The sequence below is a fragment of the Pezoporus wallicus genome, unplaced genomic scaffold (genome assembly GCF_028554395.1).
Source record: "Pezoporus wallicus isolate ANWC-B61680 ecotype Strahan unplaced genomic scaffold, APGP_CSIRO_Pwel_v1 contig_3847, whole genome shotgun sequence".
Classification (NCBI taxonomy): Eukaryota; Metazoa; Chordata; class Aves; order Psittaciformes; family Psittacidae; genus Pezoporus; species Pezoporus wallicus.
Window position 1 is genome coordinate 3,656,478 of NW_026639842.1, and position 24,779 is coordinate 3,681,256.

The 24,779-nt window shown below is 41.4% G+C and overlaps 1 protein-coding gene across 5 annotated transcripts in view; it reads right to left on the minus strand.

Moving 5' to 3' along the window:
- Positions 1-617: 617 nt before the first annotated feature.
- Positions 618-24,779, minus strand: part of DPP6 (dipeptidyl peptidase like 6) — a 564,650-nt gene continuing 540,488 nt past the window's right edge. For all 5 annotated transcript variants that reach the window (XM_057416431.1, XM_057416433.1, XM_057416430.1 and 2 more), the window contains exons 17-26: positions 17,658-17,705; positions 13,806-13,904; positions 11,450-11,519; positions 9,294-9,488; positions 8,246-8,300; positions 7,221-7,326; positions 6,304-6,362; positions 4,533-4,605; positions 4,360-4,433; positions 618-2,849 (exon numbers count right to left, since the gene is read on the minus strand). In XM_057416431.1, coding sequence (XP_057272414.1) covers positions 2,703-2,849; positions 4,360-4,433; positions 4,533-4,605; positions 6,304-6,362; positions 7,221-7,326; positions 8,246-8,300; positions 9,294-9,488; positions 11,450-11,519; positions 13,806-13,904; positions 17,658-17,705 — 926 coding nt within the window. In that variant the 3' untranslated portion in view covers positions 618-2,702. The remainder of the gene's footprint in view (positions 2,850-4,359; positions 4,434-4,532; positions 4,606-6,303; positions 6,363-7,220; positions 7,327-8,245; positions 8,301-9,293; positions 9,489-11,449; positions 11,520-13,805; positions 13,905-17,657; positions 17,706-24,779) is intronic.

Genomic DNA, 24,779 nt, shown 5'->3' on the forward strand with positions numbered 1-24,779 from the left:
ACATGGAAAAGGCGCTTGCTCATTTGAGGGAGGTCTCTGAGTTTGGCCCTGGCAGGGTATGGCTCTCCTCTTGGCTTGAAGAGGAAAAAAATACCCGAATTCAGGTGGGATGACTCCCTCCTCTTGCTTGCCTCTTTCCTGATGGAGATTCATCTGCAGAAAAATCTGCTATTGTAGATTCAGGGAGCTTTAGTGCTTGTTTCCCACTTCATAACCCACAAACAGCTTTGGGGAAAAGGGACAATGGATGAAATGGCAAAAATCCCCTTGGTCAAGCTAGCTGATGCCCGCAGGAAGCCTGTCAGCAAGCAGAAAGGGAGAAAAGGTGCAAAGAGCAGGGGGTGATAGCGGTCTTCTCATGAACTGCTACTTTGGGGTTGAACCCACTTCATGATACTCCATGTTTTCCCCAGAAGCGGTCACCATTTACCATGGTGACACCATTTACCAAAGTTACAGGCAGACTAAATGGAGATGTATATTTATTTATGAAGACTTGTTTTCACTTTTCTGAACTGCACCCTGGAGTTTGGGCTCAGTTCAGCAGGAACAGGGCTTCCAGCAACTTGATGCTTTTTTAAGCACTTAACACTAAATAACAGCAGTAGCAACCAGGGTGGTAAAATAATGTTTTATTCCATGAATGAACAAACACTACCATGCCACATCCTAAAGTTCTTTCTACAAAAGATTGTGGACAGAGCAGATTTTTACATTTCTCAGGTCAAGTTCATTTCAGGCTTCTGAGCCTGTTCAGTGTAGCAAAATCTGGACACGCAGCATTCTTATTGTCTATTTGGCATTTTGCCAGATAAAGCAAATTTATACCGTAGTTCTTGTTCACACAATGTCGATGCACTGTAAAGTAAAGAAGATAGTCAAACCCAAACTAGGCCATTTCTGTGGCTTATCAATATATTTTTCATGATGGTCAAAGTACAACCAACATTCAAAGCTTAAAATAAAGATAACAAAAAAGACACACTAAAGAACACAATGGAAACATCATCATTGCTGTCAGGATGGGAGTTTACCCACAGTACTATGTAAAAAGTAGAAACCGGCATTGATATCAAGCTGTCAAAACAAGAAAACGAATTACATTAATTGTTATATTTCCAAGATAGTATTTCTAAAGAGTCCTGATCAGCAAAGAAGTGTTATCGCATGCAGGCTGAAACAAGACTAATATTGGATTTGGGACCTGACAAAGAACTGACTTACATTCCTTTATATACAACAAAATGAAATATACAGTATTAATACTGGCTGTACATTTGGTCAGAGTATTTTACAAGGAGCAACACTAGTCAAAATTGTTGTGATGCAATATGTGGAAGTGAATGAAGGTTGAATGCTTTCACAAGAAGTTTTAAAAGTTGCTTTGCACTGCTATAAAGAAGTGTTAGATATTTTAAAGGAAAAATGTTTTTTTTCTTATTATTTTTTATTTTTATGCTTGACAAAACTAGTGTGAATGGAAGAGATAATTAAACATGTTTGGAATATGCTAAACATTGACCTGGAATAAAACAAAGCCACTGACAGCATATGTAATAAATCTCTGCACACTGGTTCTGTTTAAACAGCTTTTATGAGATGATCTGTGAAGTATCTGGTATAAATCCCTGCTACCATAGCCTCATCTAGCTGTTCCCCAACAAGTTGCCAACCAATTGTTCCAACACTAATAGAAGAAAAAGAATAATTGTGACCAGTGCCTATTTTTCTATAGTACAATAAAAATATCTCACTGGTAAGCTGATCTAGCATATTTATGGGCATATTTTTCAAGGCTGCCAAAGAAAACACGCAGTCTTGCAGGCAAAGGCTATGCTGAGAATGAGAGTGAGATTTCCTTTGCTTTATTCTAATAGAGTTTTTAATGTCTGGGTACCTCAACCCCCTATTGCCTCCTTAGACCCCTCAGGTCTAAAGTTACTTGGTTAATTCAGTGTAAGTTTTTTCCCCATATAGAACAAGCTCAGAAGCTAATACGGTAAGCATGACACTGAATGACAACAGAAGTAAAAGCTATATGAAATTTAGAAATGATTACAGGAAGGTAAAGATGAGTGTAACTGTAATGATATTTCATACAATTGAATTTGTATGTCCTGTAGCAATGACAAACCTTCTGAATAAGGGAAAGAGCAGGTTAGCGTGTATGAATCAGTAACTTTTAAAATAATTGTGCTATAATCTTTTCCATGTATTAGGTTAGATTTGTTTTCTGACACAATGTGATACTAATTGTAGTAACCTTAATGTGGATGATGGATTTCACTGCTACTGCTTGATTGCTTGAATGCAAAGAGACATTAAGTCTCCCAGTCCTCAAAGCGGTTTCTTGGGGTGTTCCCTCAAGTTCAGTGTCTTACCACCTTTACACACGAGAACTCACCTTGTGGCAAACATCAAAAAAGAGAAAGAAAATAAAGGAAAACAAAAAAAAAAAACAACCAAACAAATAAAAAGGTGATGTTGGTTGTGATGGTTTAATTTCAGACAGCAGTTTCTGCTGAGTTCACCATGCTTAATGTTCTTCCATTTAGGAAGGAGTTGCTGTCAAGTAAAGCAGATGAGCTGCTTTCAGTTTCTTTAAATACATGCTAACAACGTAACATCTCTTTCTTCAGGAAAATGATCCAATTGCATATTGTTAGAGAGATCTGCCTTGTGCTTAGCACGGACAAGTAGGGTTAATCGTCATCCTCCTCCTCTTTCAGTGGGGCTAGTGGGAGTTTGTCCTGAACTTGGAAACATGCCACAAAGAAGTTGACAATGGAGTTGTACAAATGCTGCTCCAATGCTGCATTGCTAAAGTAATGGCTTTCGTCAGGGTAAATCTGCAAAGAAACAGGCAAATACACACCATTAGGAGCTTAGATTCTCAGGACTGACCACCCATCTCTACAGCTTGAGCTGTCCTGCAGACACACTGCCTCTCCTCAGCACCATGTCTTCCCGTAGATGCACATGAGGTCCAGGGTAATTCAGGCACCATGGAGCTCTGGGCGTAGACTTGCATCTTCTTTCAAAAGCAAATTTTCTGGGGGAGTATTTTCCACTTAATTCCATTCTGAACAAGTTCAGGCTAAGCAGAACCAAGCCATACTTGCAACTAACAGTGCTTGGTCCTTGTGAAAACTAAAAAAAACCCAGTGCAAATCTTTGGAGAGAAATGGTGTTTGGTTTTACTGACTAAAGCGAGGACTTTAAAGAAAAAAATGTCATTAAGTAAAAAACTGAAATAAACTTGCCGAAGAAGTAATTAAATAGAAAAAATGTGGGAAGCTGAAATAGTTTAAACACAACTTTCTATAAAAATGGAGCCAGTAACTTCTGCACATAAGGAAAGAATGTGAGAGAATCATAAGGGGTTGTCTAGATTGGGATATTGAACAGGGGAAAAATGAATTTCTAGGGCTGAATGCTTGTAGGCAGGACTGAGGTGTCTCACTGCTGCTCGAAGTACCTAAGTCCCAGATGTAGATCCCTCAGCTCTTCATTCAGTCTTCAACTATCCTTTGATGTCTGTCAAGCCCATCAGTGCCTTCAAGCTCCAATGCACTAACGCTTCTTCACTGGGAAATGTGCAGAAGCATCTCAGCCATTGTAGCACTGACCCAATCTGTGCTTGGTTCATTGCTTAGTTCTCGCGTCTGTGCTCCATGCTATCTGCCTTTGTAGCATGATGGAATGAGCATATCCATAACATGAAGCTCTCCAGAAATGCAGCCAGAGGGAGCTGGTATTCAGTAAATCAAGTGTTAGTAGGACTTGGGCACTGCAACACAACCATCTGTACTGTGAAACTGTAGCATGGTCCCTGCCATGGATTGAGCCAGGGCTAGTTGCAATGTCCTGGCTGTAGCTTGGGATGTAGCAGAGGGTAGGGACCGTATCCCCATGCCTGGTGGATGGGTTCGTTCTGGAAGCCTTAATGGCTTGGACATGGGCCATTCAGCAAAACAGAGATGTAGTGGAAGGAGAGGCTTTCTAGACCAGAGTATGGCATTTGCAGCGGGATGTCAGATTTAAGTGACATTTCTGTGCTGAACTTTTCTGGTTAATTTAATTTAATTTAAATTCCTTTTTTTCCTGTAATTCGTCCTGAATTTGTCCTGCTGTTCCCAAAGAAAGTCAACAGACATCAGTTCCTTAGAGATATGTCTCTCAAAACCAAATCAAATCAAATAAGCATGTGAGTATATAAGAACACGTTATACGCTGGCCTTACTTCTACTGCCAGGCTGAGTTTGCAAGTGGCTTTTCAAAGCTTGTTTCCTAACAGCAGTTTGAGTTAAAACTGGGAAATAACTGTTCAAATATGAAAAAAAGAGACACATACTGTACCTGCAAGCTGTAATTAGCCTTTGCCGTAACAAGGTGTGTGATAAGGTCCGCAGTATGCTGAAAATGGATTTTTTCTGTAGAAACAGATTAAAGTCATTAAAGGGGAAAATTTAATTAAGAAAAATCAAAGTTATCCTAAACATGCAATGAGCTCAAATGGCAGGCTAACTTACCATCAGCAGTAGCATGAATGATCAAAAATGTCTGTTCCTTCAGTAATGAGACTCTGTGCGCCAATTTGTTGATCTGCAAAGGTAAAGGTTGTGATAAAAGTCTTGCTAGAAATTAGCAATTTATACAAAGAAAATAGAAGTACTTAATTCTGCTTGATACTTCATCACAAGGATAACAAGCAGAGAGCAGCACAGCACATTCTCTTGGCTACTTGAGTCAATTTAGAGGTAAAATAAGCCCCCACCCTGTCCTTCCAGGCTCAGTATCAGAGGCAGGAATTGGTCAGAGACCCTCGTCTGTTCTGATAATAGTCCTTCACTAAAAGCCTGAACTGCAGAACACATGGAAAAAGTCAAAGCGAATTCCCAGCAAATACAAAACACTGTTGAAAAGCATGCTCAGGTGTCTGTGCCTAAGAGCTCTTCAGAGAGCTGGAGTAACTTTGGTATAGTTTGAAAGCCAACCTCAATTAGCTTTGAGGGGCTGGGGGAAGATATGATGCTAAATTCAAGTGTCCACTGCTGTAGGGCTTAATTAATGATTTCTCTCATCCTCAGGTTGCTGGCTGCAGCACCTAAGCCTTTTGATGGTGCATAAATGTGTCCTGCACTCTTTTCTCCCTCTGTATGGCTCCTTCATTTCTGCTGCCTCAGATGTAACCTACCATAATACAGATTTTTTTGAGTCTGCATCAGGTCGTGGATTATATGACCTCCATAATGTCTGGTCCACAGGTTAGGAGCAGTTCTTCTCCTTAGTAATTCATGGTTCAACTATGGCGTGTAGGAGACGTGTATCAGTTAGAGAGTTGCCTGGAACAGTGCCATGCTCTCTGGAGAGCTCAGGTGCTGTTCCTAGCAGTTAATCCCAAATCAACCAAGAGTACCACTGTTTGCTTAGGCCAATTTTTCAATGCATGAAGAGCATGTGACAATTCAAGGCTCTAATTTCTGGAATATTTTCCTTTGCTTTCAGCTCTATTGACCTGTCTTCAAATTTCTAAAAGGACAAAAAGAGTTTGCAATGATCATGAGTGCAAAATTTGAGAGACAATGAACTCAGTGTTTAGAGAACCAGGATAAAGCTTTAACTGCAGGGTCGCAGGGTGCTACCTGGCTTCTCTGTAAGAAAACAGTTTCAAACCTTTGCTGACTTCATGTCTTCTAGCTGAAGACAAATCTTTCTATATAACAAATTTTGTTTGTGTGACTATTCTTTATTAGGTTTCTCCTCCAAGTAACTGAAGCACATGAACCAACTGATCCCATCACACATACCAAACAATATCTTTGTTGATTGGTACAATGTCTCCTTTTCCATGTTCTGATCAATTCTGGCACAGTTCTGCCTACCTGAAATATCTCATCTGTTCTTACTTTGAAAAGGCCAAGAGAAACTGAGCTTCACTTGACTTTGGGTCAAAAATTATGTCTTGGAGAGAATCACAGTGTCAAGTCTATTGGGATGAACTTTAAAGGAGGTTGTGACATTGCGTCTACTTGGGCGCATCTGGGTAACTCAGCCTCAATCTGTAAAACTGGAATAATCGTATTTACCCAATCTAGAAAGGCAGGCATGAAGACTAATCAATTAGCCCCATATCCATTTGTTACTATAAAGACCAAAAAAAAAGGCTGGAGGACACCCTCAGAATTTTACCAGCAAGCACCTCTTTCATATCCTTGCTCCTTTCCCAAAAGAGAACATATGGAGGAGGAGTTAAAATCAAATTTACATTTTATCAAGGAAATGCAGTGTCCATGCAGTTACCTCGTATGCTCTGTTATCAATCCCATGCAAGCCCAAGTATCTTTCAGAGAAGGCTGAAGCTTGAAAAGAAAAAATGAAAATGTCTCTTTCAGTCATAAGTGAGTACACTGCCGTTTCTGAGTCAAATACTGCAAAAGCTAAAATAGACCTTATTTTCTAACATTGCCTTAATTACAGAGGACATATTTCTAAAAGGTTTTGAAAATCTGCTAAGGATATGTATGATACCCCAGTCTTTCATTATCACCATTGTATTTATGGTTTCTAATCACTCACAGAAGAGCTTTCCTCTCCTTAATGCAACTGAGATACAAGAGAAAAAGCACTATCATGTTGTGACCCTTTCTCCTTTCACATGGGGCCATCGCCATCAACAGCTTACTGCAAGTTCCTGTTGGTCTCAGGGATAACTGTACAGGACCTGAAGGCCAGCTTAACACCATTGACTTTCATGGCAGTCCCCTCATTTTCACTGGCACTAAGTACAAACAGAACTGGTGTCCCTGAGAGAAAGGACCACCATGTGCAGTGGAATATTGCCGCTGGAAAGAGAATGGTGCAGGCAGAACGGACCACAGGTTGCATGGATGTATGGCTCAGGCAAGAATGAAGCACATTCAAGGCAGCCATGGAGGCTGGTGGCAGAGGCTGGAGGGGTTTAAAGCCAATTCTCCTTTGTTTAAAAGGACTGGGTAATAAAAGTGATTTGATTACTCTGACTACCATGTCTGGTCCCACTGGTGCCAGCAAAATTGCTCTTGAGGGAGAAAAAGGGGTTTATGGCTCGTCCTAAGAAGACACACAATACAAAACAGGTGGGATCTTTGGGAAGAAAGAGAAGGTAACTGGGAAAACGTAGGGCATAAACATCATGCGTGGTCAGCATGAGGGTCTGTGCACTTTGGGATGTGGATTACCATATAGTTTGAAGTCTGTCAGTGGGGAGAGGGCAGCTCCACAGGCGAACACCTGGTTCTCTTCACCAGCTGGAAGCATGTAAGTGCTCAGGTAGCCACCATAATCCTGGAACAGAAAGGGGACATTGGCATCAGTGGTCCTGTTGTGAGGGGCTTTTGGGTACAGAAACCCAGCAGCTGTGACCTTGCTATGAAAAATCACAAAACAAGGGACATCTCCCTGGCTTTGGCAGATGCTGCTGAAGATAAGCTCTATATTCATTGTACTCTCCTGAAGGCAGGAGGGTTGTGTGCCCAAGAGCTTACTTCTTTTCATCCCACTGTATGTCTGTAGGTCTAATCAGATATGACACCTTTCCAAAATATTACTCCAGTCTTTATTTAAAATGGACATCCCAATTTCAGCGTCTGCTGTCAGCCTGTTAACAGGTCTCTGCAGAGATGCTGCTGTATGTGTATGTATATGCTGTATGCATACACCTCTGCTGTACAGAGGTGCTGTACGTATGTAGGGATAGATACTCACTCTAAGCCTGTATCTCCCGCAATAAACAATTACTGCTCACAATTCCATTCTCATTCCAAACCATGGGTACTTTGCAATTGCTGTTTCTCAGCCGAGCACACACTGTAGTGCAAATCAGCCTCAGAAATCAATACTGTTGTTGTACATTTGTTCAACACAAGCTAGATCTACCCACATTGCCATAGGCCTTAAGGGACAAGATGAAAATGAAATTAAAGTCTGCAAGGGGGAAAATAATTTATCTGACAGAATTTTTCCGACAAATAGTCACTGTCTGCACTTGGAAATTAATTAAAAAGAAGTAATTGACTAATACATTGGTAAAATGAAAGCTTTCATCTTTAACATCTCTATCACGACTGATAGAAGCAGTCTATCTCAAAAATAAGTAATAATAAAAAAGCCACCACCAACATATTCAATAAATCAGGATTCAGCTCAGCTGCTTATCCAGATCAGCCAACTAAAAAAGCACAGAGGAACAAAGGGAAAACGGTACCTTCCCAAACACACCGACTCTCAATTTGTCAATGTAATGCTCCTTCAGCATTGTCCTAGAATATGAGAGAGGAAAACAGTGGATTAAATATATTTTCCACTTAGATATAACAACCACAGTATCATTTTTATCAGCTGGAATTTGGGGTGGCAGCAGAAAAATCATAGAATCACAGAACGGTTTGGGTAGGAAGGGGCCTTAAATCTCATTCAGTTCCAGCCCCCTGCCATGGGCAGGGACACCTTCCCCTAGACCAGGTTGCTCCAAGCCCTGTCCAGCCTGGCCTTGAACACTGCCAGGGATGGGGCAGCCACAGTTTCTCTGGGCAACCTGTGCCAGGGCCTCACCTGCTCTGGGCGACCTGTGCCAGTGCATCACCGCCCTCACAGTAAAGAACTTCTTCCTAATGCCTATTCTAAATCTCCTCTCTCTCAGTTATGGATCAAGCCATTACCACTTGATCCAGACTAAATTCACACTGCTTTCATGTGAGCCTCTAATTTAATCTTGCAACCTGTTGCAACCAAGCAATGGCAACAAATAGCCTGCACTACCTCAGAAAGTCATAATAAAGGCGATGCTATTGAACTACTGTAATAGGTTTTTTAGTGTGATTATGTGGAGAATAAATCTAACAATATGACAGGATTTGATGTTTAGGGTTATGCTGCTTCTTTTTTTTTCTGTTTTAGAAAGTTTGAGATTTTAAAGATGGATTTTTTCCAAGTACCAGGCCAGCAAAAAATTAATGTAGGAGCTGAAATTCAAGCTTACTTGATTGTAGCTGTATGACTGTACAGAGCTAAAAATAAATAGGTTTTGAACACATGATACAGATAAGTCTGCTGTAGTTTAGCCCTGTTTAAGGCTTATTTCTCTTCCTCTGCACTGGCTAGCATGGTCTTTATCTCACATACTGTCACTTGGTCACAGCTGTATGTCCACACTGTCCTTCCCTTCCACACACCATTAAGGCAACCAGGACTAATGACAATCTTGTGTTAATTATCATTAAAGAATTAATTTCTTCAATAACAGTGTCATTCACCGGACAGCTTCCAACTGATCCTTCTCTTCCAAAAAGCCCAGCCTCCTCTTAACCTCATGCAATAGTTTAGTGCCTTGGAAGCCACTCCCGCGGCCGTCAAACTTCAGCACGATGGCATTGTGAGAGCTGACCATGACGCTTTCCCACGTCACCTCAAATCTCTCTGTTACGATCTGGCTGCCTGGTGTCCCATCCCTGAAACAGAAATAGGCATCAAGCAAAAGCAACAGCAACAAGCATGGGACAAACACCCTCCCAGGGCCGTGAGCTTGCCATGGTAATGGGACTGGCAGCTCCTGCATGCGTTATAAGGCACGGCATGTTTCAGAAAGTGAACACCAGTCTCTGCAGTGATGATGTGCAGAAGGCTGGTTGTGTGGGTTGGGCTTTGAGTCTGGGATGGAAGCTACTGGTTAGTTTCTGCCTCCCTCTTCGCACAACAACTATCACTGTGCTGAGCTTTGAGGAAAGCACAGCAAGCACATCACTAACTGGGTAGGATTCTCCTGTGAAACCTGGGCAGCAACACAGAGGTCAGTTGAGTTTTTCCTTTCTACACCTGCTCTATTCTGTACTTATCTTCTACATTCCCCAGAGACGGTACTATTCTGGTGGAGGAATTTCTTGAGAAGAGCCTGGCTTTGGGGTGCACTGGCACTGCCAAAATATGTTGGATAAAGCTTGCAGGCATCAGTCATCCTATCCTTTACTTGCAAGCATTGGGGTTCCATTCACTGCCCTTATTCAATCAGCTTAGACCTTCCCACCTGGTTCTCAAGAGCGGTCATAGATGGAGCTGTCAATCACTTCTGTCACCACTGCTTCACTAGTATATAGAGGGAAAGAATACTTTGAAATTGATAAAACCATCAGCTTAAAAATGCCAAGATTGGCCCAAAATTTGTGTGTAAAAGGAAGGGGCAGGCAAGACTCCCTCTTCACCCTTTTGTTTGGAGTCAAATCCTGTACAAGGGAACTGTCTTGAGAAATATTGACCCCACTTCAGCCAGACAGCTGGGAAAAGTCAAGATATGATACTGATGATTAATATTTAGGGCTGGTATTAGTGTAGAGCATCCCACTGGTGCTTCCATTTACTTCTTGTCCTTTCTGGGGTTCTCGGAGACATCAGGCAACTCACTGCAGGATTTTAATGTGCATGTGGCTTCAGTCATTTGCATTTATTCGAGTGAGACCGAGGCACATCCAGCTTCAGAGGCAGCCTAATCAAGTGTTGTTAGCTTGATGAGTACCAATCTTCCTCAAGCACTTGTATAATGAAGTACATTTTCTCTGCAGTAATTTTGTGATGTAAAGACATGCTTATTGCAGTGGTTTTGTCCTTCATGGAAGGATGTGCAGGATGGCATTCAGGCCTTCATCAGGCATTCATCACTCCTGCATGAGGCTTCTCTCTTGTGGGGTGTTCCCTAGCAAGGAGCAAGCAACACAGTGGGATGCGCCAGGGCTAAACAGGCTCTTCCAAAGTCAGTGACTTCCCTCCCCAAGTTTCTTTGCAAATTGCCACAAAAACTTGGTAATGTGTATTATTACTGCTAAGTGTTGCATAAAGAAATACCCATCTGCTATGCCCGCCAGGAGAAAATACTACCTACTGAAAATAAATGCTAACATGGAGATCTTCAAAGGTTTTTAGCTCTCTCTTTACTGTCACTTCAGGGTACACTAGCATTTACATGGGAATGATTGCTGCACAAAGGTGTCTAAACTTGAAGCTGCATCCCACTGTAGAACTACCTGTTAAATGCTGGGTGAGTGCCCTAAGCACTGGGATAGAAAATCAACATCTGACTTTTATTCCTTCCCCTCCTGCTTCTGCCCCCCCCAGAATTATTGAACTGCAAGTTGAATATATGGAACAATTTTACCAAATCCTACAATGCACTCAGAGGATTTCACTAGAGCACTCTCCTGGGACCCAAAACCTTTGGCTCAAACACAGGAGAGAAAGGACCTACATCTAGCCTCTCCCAGCTTTGAGGTGAGATGGGGATAGGGGCCAATATGTTAGACTTTGTGCTAAAACCGAGTGGCATTCCTTGTACAAAACATATCTTAAAAGGTTTTGATCATGGCCAAGGTTTCCATGCTGCTCTCATATTATGAACAGAAAGAAAGAACAAGTGAGAACTTACACAACCAAAAGCAAGGGGTAGTGTGCGGTGTCCGAAAAGGTGGCTGGCTTTAAGATCTGCATTGGTAATTCTAGGGAAAAAAACCACAACCCACAAATAACAACATGCTTCAGTGTGGGAGCACTGACATAACTAATAGATTTTTCTGGTGGTTTTGCCACTTATGAGCAGGAACAAAACGGCATTTCATCGGAGGCACTGGTAAATAACACCTTAGAAACACATATGTTGTCAAAGAAAAGACTCATATTATGATAGCTGAGGTGACAAGAAATGTAAATCGGGAGTACAGCACGAGCTGTTCAGTCATGCATCACTTTTACAGCATTCAATTAACATCTGGCAATAGCTATAATTTTCCTTTTCGGCAGCTGGAAGAATGACACAGTCAGAAATCAATATTTCAGGGCAGAAGAGGAGGGGGAAAATCGGTGACGAAGATGATAATTTAAAAGCCAATTAAGTACGGTGGCTGGGGGAGAGAATGCGATTATTTTGCTATAATAGTATGAAGACAGATGGAGAAATATGTATTTTAATCCTAACTTCCAAAGGGCCTAATTTTGCTGTAAAATAGGAGGTAACTGTTCTGAAGCCCACGTTGTTATACTGGTACTGAAGCAGTGTTAAGTGAGAGATGTGCTCACCAAAGCATCATTTAACTGTTTCCTATGGCTTCATATCCATAGCCAAAAATGCTGCCATACAAATGCTTTCTGTATTAATGAGATCACATTTATTTTTAAAATGTTAGCTACAATCCAGATCAGCAAATGCCCAGCAATTAAATCGGTATTAGGAGCATTTTCAGTAGATTAATACACAGATTAACTACTTGGTTTAAGTGGTTTGCTTTGCAATTATTGTCTGACACTCTGCCTAATTAGTTATTCCATCTGAATGCTAATAGCTGCAAATTGGATCAACGGCCCAGGGACAGCCAAAAAGGCCATCGCTTGACTTTAAATACAACTATGCACTATGTGTCGTGTTCCCAAGGCTGTTAAACCCAAAGCTGTCAAAACACAGGGAGGGCACAGAAGAACAGCTACATGGCCAGCTTGTATTTGCTACACACACGTATATATTTTTGGTTAAATGAGCAAAATGGCATTTCAGTGATACCTGCTATTAAGAAATTTAGCATCAAGATGAGTTATTCCTAATAAGCTGCTAGTGTCACTATGAGTTGGCTCACAGGGGGATAGATGTGACCTTTATGACAGGCTTTTCCTGCCCATAAGGCCTGGAAGCACAGGTCTGTTCTTGTTCTTTTATGTACTGTGTTATGTTCCTAATGCCCACGTGGCAAGCAGAACATTTTAAGGCCATTATTATCCTTTTCAAATGGCAAGTGTCTCTCAGCCTTTGCTTTACATTTTATAACACCTGGTAATAGTTGAAATTAGTAACCTGCCATCCATCACACCTCACTGCTTCCGCTTCACTGTATCCAACCTTAGATGTACCCTCCTTTCTGTCATGGGAAATATCATGGGTCATACTTTCAACACAGAGTCTCTGCGGTTTTTTGAGAGTTGCACCATACGTGCAAACTGAGTTTTTCGAGAGCCACTGCGCAACTCTGAGTATGTGGATTTTCCACATATAGGTAAGACGTCTACATACAGCTAAAGGAGATGCTTTTTAGTTTCTTTCAGGTACAACTGGAGAGACAGTCAGAAAATGCTTTGGCTACTTGCTTCTAGGCTTTTCTCTCTCTTTCTGCCATATAGGTAAGTGGGGAATGATTATACAAGTGGCACAAATAACGCGACAGCTGCAGATATAAACTGCTCCAAGATTTCTGACTTCTGTACTCCAGGTGAAATCTCTTTTAGCTTTTCTCCAAGCTGGTTATTTTTTTCAGCCCCCAAATGATATAGCTTTGTTAGAGAATCTTAAATGACTCCGATGGCAGTTGTTGGCGAGTCATATTCATTCACTGCAGTTAAATATTGTATACTGAAAGGCAGTCACAGCTGTAGCCAGCCACCTACAGTATCCCTCTTCAAACCAATAATATGCCAGTCCAGCTAGGGAAAATACCCTGAACAAAAGGGGAACTGCACAGTGTCATCTCCCAGAGTGGCTTTTTGTACAAAGAAAATTTTTAAAGGAAATAAAAACACCAGCCCAGCCCTATCATTTTGCTTTTCTTCAGATGCATTCACATTAAATCCTGTCTCTGTAATAACCCCCTTATGTAGCACTTCCTAAGAGAGTGCTTTGCAAACTGAGTGAGTTTATTGAAAGCCAAAGTAATTTTTCCTCCTGCCAGTCTAGCCAAGATGACTGTATCATTTCACAGCAATAGCAGTGAAAAAGAAAAAGAGAGAGGAAAACGGTTACTTACTGTAGTCGTCTATCTTGATTTCCATGTACTCTACCTTAGGCATTTGCCTGTCATTTACAGCCAGCTGCACATTTTCATTTACCTCCAGCTCAAAAATTTCTGAAAGAAGGATAAAATCACAAAAACTATCGGCATTGTTTGTGAAAAAGCATTTTAGCATTTTATAGTCACCTTAATATTTGTCACACAGGTTTCCTTTTGAAAGGATTTCCTTCTAGTCCTCACAGATGTCTAATTCAGTCTTTGAAGTCACTGAAACCCCTTTTAGGTTCTGCATTGGCAGAAAGCTATATCCCTGAAATCTGACATTCAGCTGATTTACAGCAGATGGGAATCTGACCTTCTTTGTTGAGACACTACTACGGGTCCCACTCAGACATTTAACTGCCATGCAAAGCCAGATATCCTCAAGTCTGTGCCCGAGTTTTGCACACAACAATTGGGAAAAGGGAAGAAACTATGGAGAGTTTCAGGACATGGCTGTGCTGCTACACAAGAGAAAATCCATGCGAAGGAACACCATGGAGAGAGGAGTGGACAAAGACCATACATACAAACCTGCAATATCAGGTTTTGGAGCAATCAGGCTGGGTTTGAAAGAGGCCATTATCTCTGCCATGTGAACCCAAGGAAGGTTTGAAGTTTTGTACTAAATTCTGTGTTTCATTGTCTGTAACATTTTGAGACATACTGATAAACAGATGGGTAACCCAGGCTCCTCAGATCATACTTACAGTACCTGATTATCATGCGCTCATTGCCCATCTCTGCTGAATAGGCAGGCACAGCACAAAAACATGCCCTTCCCAGTTAATACATTTCACAGACCTTTCAGCAAAAGGATATTGGTTCAATGACTATTCACTCTGCTTCTGAGAAGCCAAGCTCATCTCTATTGAAACCACAACCCCCACAGAAGTGCCAAATCAACAGCCTATTACATTTAGTTAAATATTAAGATTCTCATTTAATTATGGCACACACAAGTAGCTTTATCAGCAGAAAGGGGCTTGCCACGTAGGGGAATTTAGTCAAGCTGTTTTATTTGTTCATATAATTGCATTCACAGAAAGCCAGGAAGACTGTGGAGAAAATAAAAAAGATTGGCATATCTCCTAAAGGACTTTCTTTTCTGCTCTTGGACCACAGGGAGCTTGAGTCTGTGGTGTACAAATGGTCATTGCTTAATTAAATGTAAGCACGCTATAATATTCAGTGCAACTCACTATTATCAGATTATTACAGCATACAGAGGCAAACTCCCTTTGTAGGGCAATGGGCTCATATTAAATGAGCAAATTCAGTAACATGCAACTGTCAGTTGCCCTTTATTCAAAAGAGAAAGAATGAAGGGGGGAAAAAAGGAAGCAGGGGAAATGCTAACTGTATGCCAAAAATCATGAATTTCTGCAGGGAATGTGTTCTGTGCATGACTAGATGGAGTTCTCTATGTAATAAATGCTATGCATGTATATCTATCAAAATAGAACTGGTCTTGGTGTGGTTTATGTTCCTTTTTGAAGCCCTTCATTTGCTGTTTCTGTTTTACAGTAACTCTCATTTTATTCACCTAAAAGTATTTTACAAAACTATACAGGAGGCTATAAAACAGCTCATGAGGGCTCTATGCTGTACATGCTGTTATAGCCAGCCAGCCGTCTCCATGTCTATGGTAAAATTAAGGTATTGTGTTTAAGGGGAAAAAAAGAGAGTGACTTTGGAGCTGCAGGTCAGAGCTAAGGAGCTCTCTTGGTCCTGTGGCAACACCCTCTGTGGGATGAAGAGCCTTGTGGGCATCACCAGGGCTGCTCTGGAGGTGTGCTTGGTGAGGGCACTGCTGGGAGGACGAGCAGGTGAGACCCTTGTGCAGAAACTGAATGGTCACTGGTTCAGAAGGACTGAAAACCCTGTAATTTTCTGTCAGTATTACTTAAAGAAGTAATTCTCGTATTCTTTTTTAGATTGGAATAGCTACAATGCCAACTTTTGCATATTTATAGCAGAAGTAGTTTCATGAGGGATCAGACCAGCACATGGAGCTGCACATGAATCCCACTACTGCCAGCAGAAGTAACCCTGGCTCTGCAGCAAGAGCCTTCCTCTGGACAGCAAAATCACTCAGCTCCATCATGGCACTTTTATTTGGAAATTTTAGACCTGTGAAGAAAGACAGTTATGAAGAAATTAAATGTTTATCTCATGGCCACCATCATAAGCAAGATGATCACAGATGGCCTAAGCCATGGGCCAGATCACGTTGTGCTGCTTTGCTTGGCAGCAAAGATGTCAAAGGACAGTCGTGTAGCAGTATAATGCTTTAACCTAACTTGTCCCAGGTTGCTGCTAAATTTTAAGCATGCCTTCCTCTGCAAAGGAACATTTTAATTGGAAAGAAGTATGGAAAAGATGGAAAGATAAATTAGAGTTAAATGCACAATATAGCTCTAACAATATTGGACACTGTTGACGCTAGATGGAACACTACTGAGCATTTGTATTCTAATGGCAAAGGATACAAAATGCCACAAATCTGATTTTAAATTTGATAAAAAAAACCAAAAAACATAATCAGAATTTGGGGTTTCATTCTGCACATCTTGCTTACAAGCAAACTTTTCTAGGTTGGGTAAGGGCTTGAAATGCAAGTTGCCAACAGAAACTGAGAAAACAGGGTACACCCAGGAACTGTATGACGCGAGAGGGAGTTGCATTTTTTTCTTATGTGCTCTGGTGCCACAGGAGTTTTCCTTTGACATTTCTCACCTTTAGTGGGAAATGAAGCAGCTCAGCATTTCCCAGAAACCTTTTAAGAGCCAAATTCCCTACTTTGCTCTGCTGCTTTGCAGAGGCAACAGCAGCGAGTTGTTGTAAATCCAGTTAAGTGAAACTGATACCTGCCATAAACTGATACCGATGTACAAAGCAGCTAGAATAAAAGTGCTCTTTATCATTTGAATCACAGCAGTGCCTGGAGTCCCTAACTGCAGGTTAGGGCTGGGCTAAGCTCTACATTAAAATGGAAGATAAGGGCTTTCCACTAAAATGATGGGAGCACATGAATCTTGATATCACGTGAGACTCAGTCCCACACTCTATTATGAAGTCTCCAGAGACTCATGAAAGAGTCTTGGTTTAAGATCCCTGTATAGAAGGGACAGAGAATGGCTATCTATCTGAGGCTCCCTGCCATGCTGACTTGGGATAAAAAAATTGCTCTTTTTGGATAATTTGTACTTCTATAGGTGTGACAGAGGAACCCCGGAAGCTTCATGGCTCTCTAGACTCTAAAGGGAGTCTGGTAATGGCTACAGCCAGTGTCAAAGATTTTGAGGGATGAAACCTGTATATTTGGAATAATTCTAGCTTCACACTGATGTAGATGTGAATCATCAGCATCAGAAAGCCTTATCAAACAGTAAGTGCTACAATCCCCATGAGCAGATCAGGAAACCAGGAAGGGGTACAACTTGTGGGACTCACTCCTCTCTGCTACCTCTCTCAACCTGGTAATCCGTATCAGAGTGATTTTATTAAAACCGTAGATTAAACTCAGTATTTCCTATTTTTGACTGGGACATAAGCCAGAATTTGTGAAAGACTAACAAGAAGTGCTTATTCTTTTGAGAAAGCTGATAACAAACATTACCAAAAAAACTGGGTTTGTACCCCAAAGAGCAAGCTGTTGCGATGGCAGCACAACAGATCTGCAGCTGCCTTTGATATGCAGAAGCCTTGCATTTAGGCATAGTCTGGGCTCCCTGCTACTGTAAGTTTACCAAAGAGCAGCTATATCTCACTGAACTGCCTGGCTACTTTTCCCTGAAGAATTGCAAAGCTGAAGCCCATCCTTACTCTGTGCATCGGCTGTGTTGTGAACAGTCACCATCGGTACACGGGGACCTTGAAAAGAAGAAGAAAAGGACTCGGTTAAATTTCTATCGAGGCACACACAGATACACATGAACCTGGTTTTGACTTTCATAGAGCTGAAGACTCCTGAGACTCGTTTTCCATGCAAGAGTAATCTAAAAAGCAAATCACCCTGGTATTATAAAGAGTCTATGAATAAATGACAGTACTGTAGACTCGAAGACATATGAGATTTCAAAGCCCTTTCCCAACAGACCACTAAATGCATCTTTCCCTAATTTGTAAACATTATAATTAGCACAAACACAATTAAATCACTTGCTTTAAAAATTATTCTAATGACACCCTAACATCACAGCAAAGCCTTTACATTTTGTATACTTTGGATAACTGTTGGTGTTTTGCAAATGTTTTGGGTTTTGCGTAAGGATTTGTTGCTTTTTCTTTTTTTTTTAATTAATTAACATCAGTTTGTCTCTAAAATGCTGTCTTAAAAAGCAGCATTTGGGTATTGAAATCAGTCTGCATTATACAAAGAGGATTATCATTATTATGCAATGTGCATGAGTGAACCACAGAACTCATTGCCATAAGATACTAAGGTGTTTAGGATGCTACGGTCTTTACCACACGATGCTATAGTCTTCAGTACAGCATGCTGTAGGATGCTATAGTCCTTAGCACAGTGGTGTGGATTCAGTTTTTTATTCAGAAAATCACCAAGTGGCTGATTGATAGAAACACAGGATGGTACATGAGATTAGGTTCATTTTGTAGTTATCAGCTTCTTTCTTTCTGGTTTTCAATTATAATTTTCTGATTTGGAGACAGGACTCTGGGCCAAGATGAGCTTCAGTCTGACACATTACAGCCACTCGCATGTTATTACCATACCTGTTTGTAGTTTTTCCAATGAATTTGACAATACTGCTCAGGAAGGTGGAAGAAGCACTGCAATGATGAAATGGTTAATTCTTAGGCTCAAAGACAGTGGTATCTTACTTTTCTTCCCTTTCCCCATAATGCAATATGATGCAACAGCAGCAAGCATGAGCAGCTGAGGAAAGATCATCTGCATGACCAGTTGAGCTTCTAACAGCAGGGCCAGAGCGCTCCCATGCTGTGTGTGGGTGAAGATCATAGATCATAGAATCATAGACTTATAGAATTGTTTAGGTTGAAAAAGACCCTCAAGATCACCCATAAACTTAACACTGCCTCGTCCACCACTAAACCGTGTCCCTAAGTGCCACATCTGCACATCTTTTAGATACCTCCAGGGATCGCAACCCAACCATTTCCCTGGGCAGCCTGTTCCAATGCTTGACAACCATTTTGGTGAAGAAATTTTTCCTAATACCTAATCTAGACCTCCTTTTGTGCAACTTGAGGCCATTTGCTCTTATTTTATTGCTTGTTACTTGGGAGAAGAGACTGACATCCACCTCCCTACAACCTCCTTTCAGGCAGTTCTAGAGAGTAATTAGGTCTCCCCTGAGCCTCCTTTTCTGCAGGCTAAACAACCCCAGTTCCCTCAGCCACTCCTCACAGCAGTTGTGCTTCAGACCCTTCACCAGCTTCACTGCTTTTCCCTGGACCCGCTCCAGAACCAAAATGTCTTTCTTCTAGTGAGTGACCCAAACCTGAACACAGTATTTGAGGTGGAGCCTCACCAGGCTTCATGGCAGGACATCTCTTGTATATACTGTATTTTCAGTTCAAACTTACCATGTTATGAGGGTGTGCAGCTGGTGTGGATAGCAAAGTTTAGAACTGTCTGTATGAAAGGCCCATGGAGGAAAAGTTATTTGAAACCATGATTCCTACTTTCTTGGGCTCCAACAATCTGGTGTCATGCTGCTAGCATTCAGGGGAAAGCTGTCATCGAGCTACATTTAATATCAAACAACCTAACAGTTTTTAAGCCTCAAAATAAAGGCAGCTTAAAAAGGCTTGATACTGACTGAGATTCAAGCCCCTTTAAGATGTCTTTAGTCCTGCAACCTACAAACAAATTCTGTGTGATCACTAGTCCTGTGCCCCAGCATTTTCTGCAGAGCTGGCTGAGAAAAAGCCCCTGAAATGCTGTAATTGACAGTGGGCACACAAAATGGCCACGAAAACGGTTACTGTGAGCTATCCATACCGATTCAGTAAGAGAAGTAAGTTCTTGAGAGCAAGAAAAACTTTAGGGTCATATGATTGTGCCAGTGGTTTCTCTGAGCTGTCAAGAAACCACATCTCATCACATACAATGCAGAGTGTTTAATGTAGACCCTACCTATACAGAGAAGAGGAAGAAGAAGGTTTTATTTATAATTAAGCCTGACTTTTGTTTCCTAGTAATTGAGAATTTGCTTCACTAACAATCTGATTTCTTTGTTTGCACCATTTTCTTAGAACGCAGCTAAGTGGGTATATGATGCACAGAGGAAAACCACGTTTTACTCATCAGGATTTAACTGAATTTACCTTTCCACTACCAATATACATTGATATGCAGACTGTATTTATTTATAAATCTTCCCTGCTTTTTCCCTTTAGTCCCAGAAGTCAGTCTGATGGAAATCCAACAAACCTAATAAACATGAGCATGATAAAATCATCACTGAAAATAAAAGGAATCCTCCCAAATGACTTCAATCAGAGCCACAGCAGTCCTCTAATTAACACAAAAATGCTTAACAAAAAGAAAGGGATGCAATGCATATAATCCTTTTATTTTCTAATTTGTTTTGCCTTTCTGTGTTGGCACTGGAAAACCTGTGAGAAACTACTAAATAAAGAAAAAAGCAAGTATGTAGTTCAGAAAATTCCATATATTATATATTGTGTTTCTTTAGTCTCTTACCACCTCACTGTTATCTCCCCAAATCAGCATTTTAAAGTGAAGTACCATACAAAAATATTCAGTTTGAGGTAATGTCAAATAAAAATATTTAAAAATGTGTTAGCAGCATCCATAAAAAATTACAGTTTTGAGTTGCTCAGTTTTTATTTTCAACAAATGAAGAAAAATAGTAAAGACAGAAATCTACAGAACAGAATCATCAGGTTTGCGATAAAGATTACTCTTAAATATTCTCAATGATAACATTCAGTTAAACAATGCATTTCACTTGTGAGCAGGCTGAAAGTCTGCATTAAGAAGAAAAGTCACTTTTTTAGGAACAACATAAATTGCTTATTTCAATACCAATATTTAAAGTAAAACAACCTAGTTATATGCCAGACTACGGCTTTTAATACACACGCATCAAAACTCTTTCAACACTCAGAAGTTCAGTGTCTAGTGCCTGACAGGGGCAGAAAGAAAGTCTTGAAATTAGGGAGTGTATATTCATTAACTGCCTTCCATACTTTATTTTTAAGCCTGTAACGGTGTGACAGTCCCATTACACATGCCATCTGGTAAATGCCATCCACTGTCATTTGCGGATCTGAGAGTGAAACCTAATTTGTTCAATGAACTGCTGGGAGCTGACAGAAGCAGAGTGAGGACATCCTCTGCTCTGTGTCCCCTCCCTCCAGAGCCCTTCCAAACAGGCTTTGATTGGGACTCCTGAGCCCTGGCACATTCTGCTGCTTCTGTTCTTTAATCAGCGCTGATGAGCGCCTGTGACTATCCGTCCCCCTTGGAAACTTTGCAAATACTCTGCCTCTTGCTTACAGAGGTCCTGAGTACATATGAGCATCAGGTCAGGCTGGATGTAAGCATTTGCTTGTGCTCCTTGCACAGCAAACCACAAAAGGCTCCACTTAAGAAAGTAAAGTAGACACTGAGCTGCTTTGTCCCTGATCATAGAATAGTTAGGGTTGGAAAGGACCTTAAGATCATCTAGTTCCAATCCTCCTGCCATGGGCAGGGACACCCCACGCTAAACGATGTCACCCAAGGCTCTGTCCAACCTGGCCTTAAACACTGCCAGGGATGGAGTATTCACAACCTCCCTGGGCAACCTATTCCAGTGCCTCACCACCCTCACAGTAAAGAACTTTTTCCTTATATCCAATCTAAACTTCCCCTGTTTAAGTTTTAACCCATTACCCATTGTCCTATCACTACAGTCTCTAAAGAAGAGTCCCTCTCCAGCATCCCTATAGGCCCCCTTCAGATACTGGAAGGCTGCTATGAGGTCTCCACGCAGCCTTCTCTTCTCCAGGCTGAACAGCCCCAACTTTCTCAGCCTATCTTCATACAGGAGGTGCTCTAGTTCCCTGATCATCCTCGTGGCCCTCCTCTGGACTTGTTCCAACAGCTCCATGTGCTTTTTATGCTGAGGACACCAGAACTGCACACAATACTCCAAGTGAGATCTCACAAGAGCAGAGTAGAGGGGCAGGATCACCTCCTTCGACCTGCTGGTCACATTCCTTTTGATGCAGCCCAGGATACAATTGGCTTTCTGGGCTGTGAGGGCACACTGAAGCGGGCTCATACTCATTTTCTTATCGACCAACACCCCCAAGTCCTTCTCCGCAGGGCTGCTCTGAATCTCTTCTCTGCCCAACCTGGAGCTGTGCCTGGGATTGCTCCGACCCAGGTGTAGGACCTTGCACTTGTCATGGTTAAACTCCATCAGGTCGGCATCAGCCCACCTCACAAGCGTGTCAAGGTCCCTCTGGATGGCATTCCTTCCCTCCAGCGTTATCAGCCAAACCACACAGCTTGGTGTCATTGGCAAACTTGCTGAGGGCGCACTCAATCCCACTGTCCATGTCAGTGACAAAGATGTTGAACAAGATCGGTCCTAACACCAGTCCTTGAGGGACACCGCTTGTTACTGGTCTCCAGCTGGACATGGAGCCATTGACCACAACTCTGATATGAAAAGGTAAGAGACCCAGAACATACCCTGTAGCTTGGGTGCCTGTTCACAAAATCACAGGCAGGCCACAGTCCTGCGTGATGAAAGGATGCTGCTGCTGCTGTTGGATTTCTTCCCTCTACCCCAGCTGCACAGGGGTAGTTACATGCAGGACCGTGACACACCCTTAGGCCTGGGACCTGGCACTGCTGCTCCCTGCCACTTTCCCAAAACTATTTTGGATGCTGGTTGGCACCATATGGGCTTTGTAAGCCCTTTATCCCTCTCTGCATCCCTCTGGAAGGAGCACAACAGGATGCGCTGAAGTGCTGTCAGTTGGAACTGCTTCACCTGCCTTGCAGGCTCCACTTCCCTCTCCTTGGGTGCAGCATGGAACCAACTCACTCCAGTAACTTCACAGCAGTTTTAATGCCGCTGCTTTATTTCTAGCTTAAGAGAAAGGAGCAAAACTACTGACAGAAGAACTTCTGTGTGTATAGACACAGAGAGATTTTCAACTAATAAATACAGCTAAAGGTCTGGCTTTATCATAAGGCCTCTGACTTTAAAAACATTACTGTCATTATACATGCTAGAAGTAAATTAAGCCATATCACTATAATGAAATGGGCAAATTTATCATGGAAGATATATCACTGTGATATGAAAGTGCACAGAAACTCAGTGCCTTAGTATTTTGAGAAGAAAAAGCATTGGCTGTGGCTTGTCTTTAATTTTTTAAGCAGCTTTCATTATTATTTCCAAGAGGATTATGCTTAAACACTACCAGAAAGAAGCAACTCTAGATATTTCGGTGGTAAGGTGTAGCTTTCCAGAATAAAAATGGAAAATCACACAACTTTGAATAAAACATTTACCAGACATTTCTTTGTAATACTTTTAAGAGAATATTCTTCAATATTCCTGATGTCTACATGATGTAAACATCATAGGGAATTATATCAGTTGCAACTTTAAACTGAAAATAACGTTTCTAAAATGAATTTGAAGTAAAATTTTGAAAAAGGTCTTAAGTATTCAGAAAAAAACCAAGAAAAAAAGAGGAATTGTCTTATTCTTCTCCTCCATATTCTCAAAGGCTTCAATGTGGCAGACAATTTCAGACCAGAAGCTAAATTCACAGTGTGTAAACAATGAAAATTCAAATACTCTCCGCCAGTGCCACCAGCATATCTCTTAAGCACTGATGAATGATTTAAAAGAGCAGCTGCAAGCAATGGGAGCTGAGAGGGTCTGGCTCTGGCCAAGTGAGATAATTGGCAACAGCCATCTCTGTGTACAGATTTCAGATCTCTTTATTTGCTAATCCATGAATTATTTATACGTGCTGCATAAAGTTCATGTGTTGGGGTGATATTATCAGCCTAATAAATAAAGACATGGGCAGTTCTGTGAACCACTGCTTATGATTAAAATATTTTCCCATTTATAGTATTTCCCGGTCTATGCTACAGACAGATGTTCGTGCCGTTTGCTTCGGCAACCTTGTTGACACAAACATCAAACAGATTTGTGCTGCTATTCACCCTCCCCAAGGCATTTAAGTTTTTAATCTAATCTTTACTTCCTCAAATGTAACTTCTCTTACAAAATCACAGAATCACAGAATGGTTTGGCTTGGAAAGGACCTTAATTAAGATCATCTAGTTCCAACCCCCCCCGCCATGGGCAGAGATGCCTCGCACTAGACCATCCTCTCTCTTTGCTTTGTTCACTCAGGATTAAAAATACCACTTTTGTTGAGATGTTTTAAACTACAGGTCTTTAACTATGCCACTGGCAAGTCTTTGCCTGTCTTAGCATATTAGAAGCATTCACCATTTTGCCATCATTGGCCTTTTAGGTAAATTCAGCAATACCTCTAACTCTCAGAAAAGGGGAACACAAAGCCCTCAGGAATGGTAGGAAATAAAAGGGAAAATAATCAATACTGCCTTGTTCTGGGGCAGTATGCAGGAGTGCACAAACCACAGCGATGGTACTGCTTGTTTCTGTCCTGTCTGATACTGGTAATAAATTTCATGCTTACTTTATGGAAAGCAGAAATAAATCTAGTTGTTCTAAGGCAGTTTCAGATAGCAGAGTCTAGAGGGCAAATGAGCAAGAGATTTGTCCTTAATTATACTACACAAAATAGGTCTGATGCATTTTTCAAAAGGTTGCTTGAGTGAATTAGCATGATCAGGACTTCAGTCCATTGTATGGGATTTTAAGAGGCACCTACAAACAGCGGTGCTGGAAGCTAGGCTGACACTGATTGGCTGTCCTATGGCCA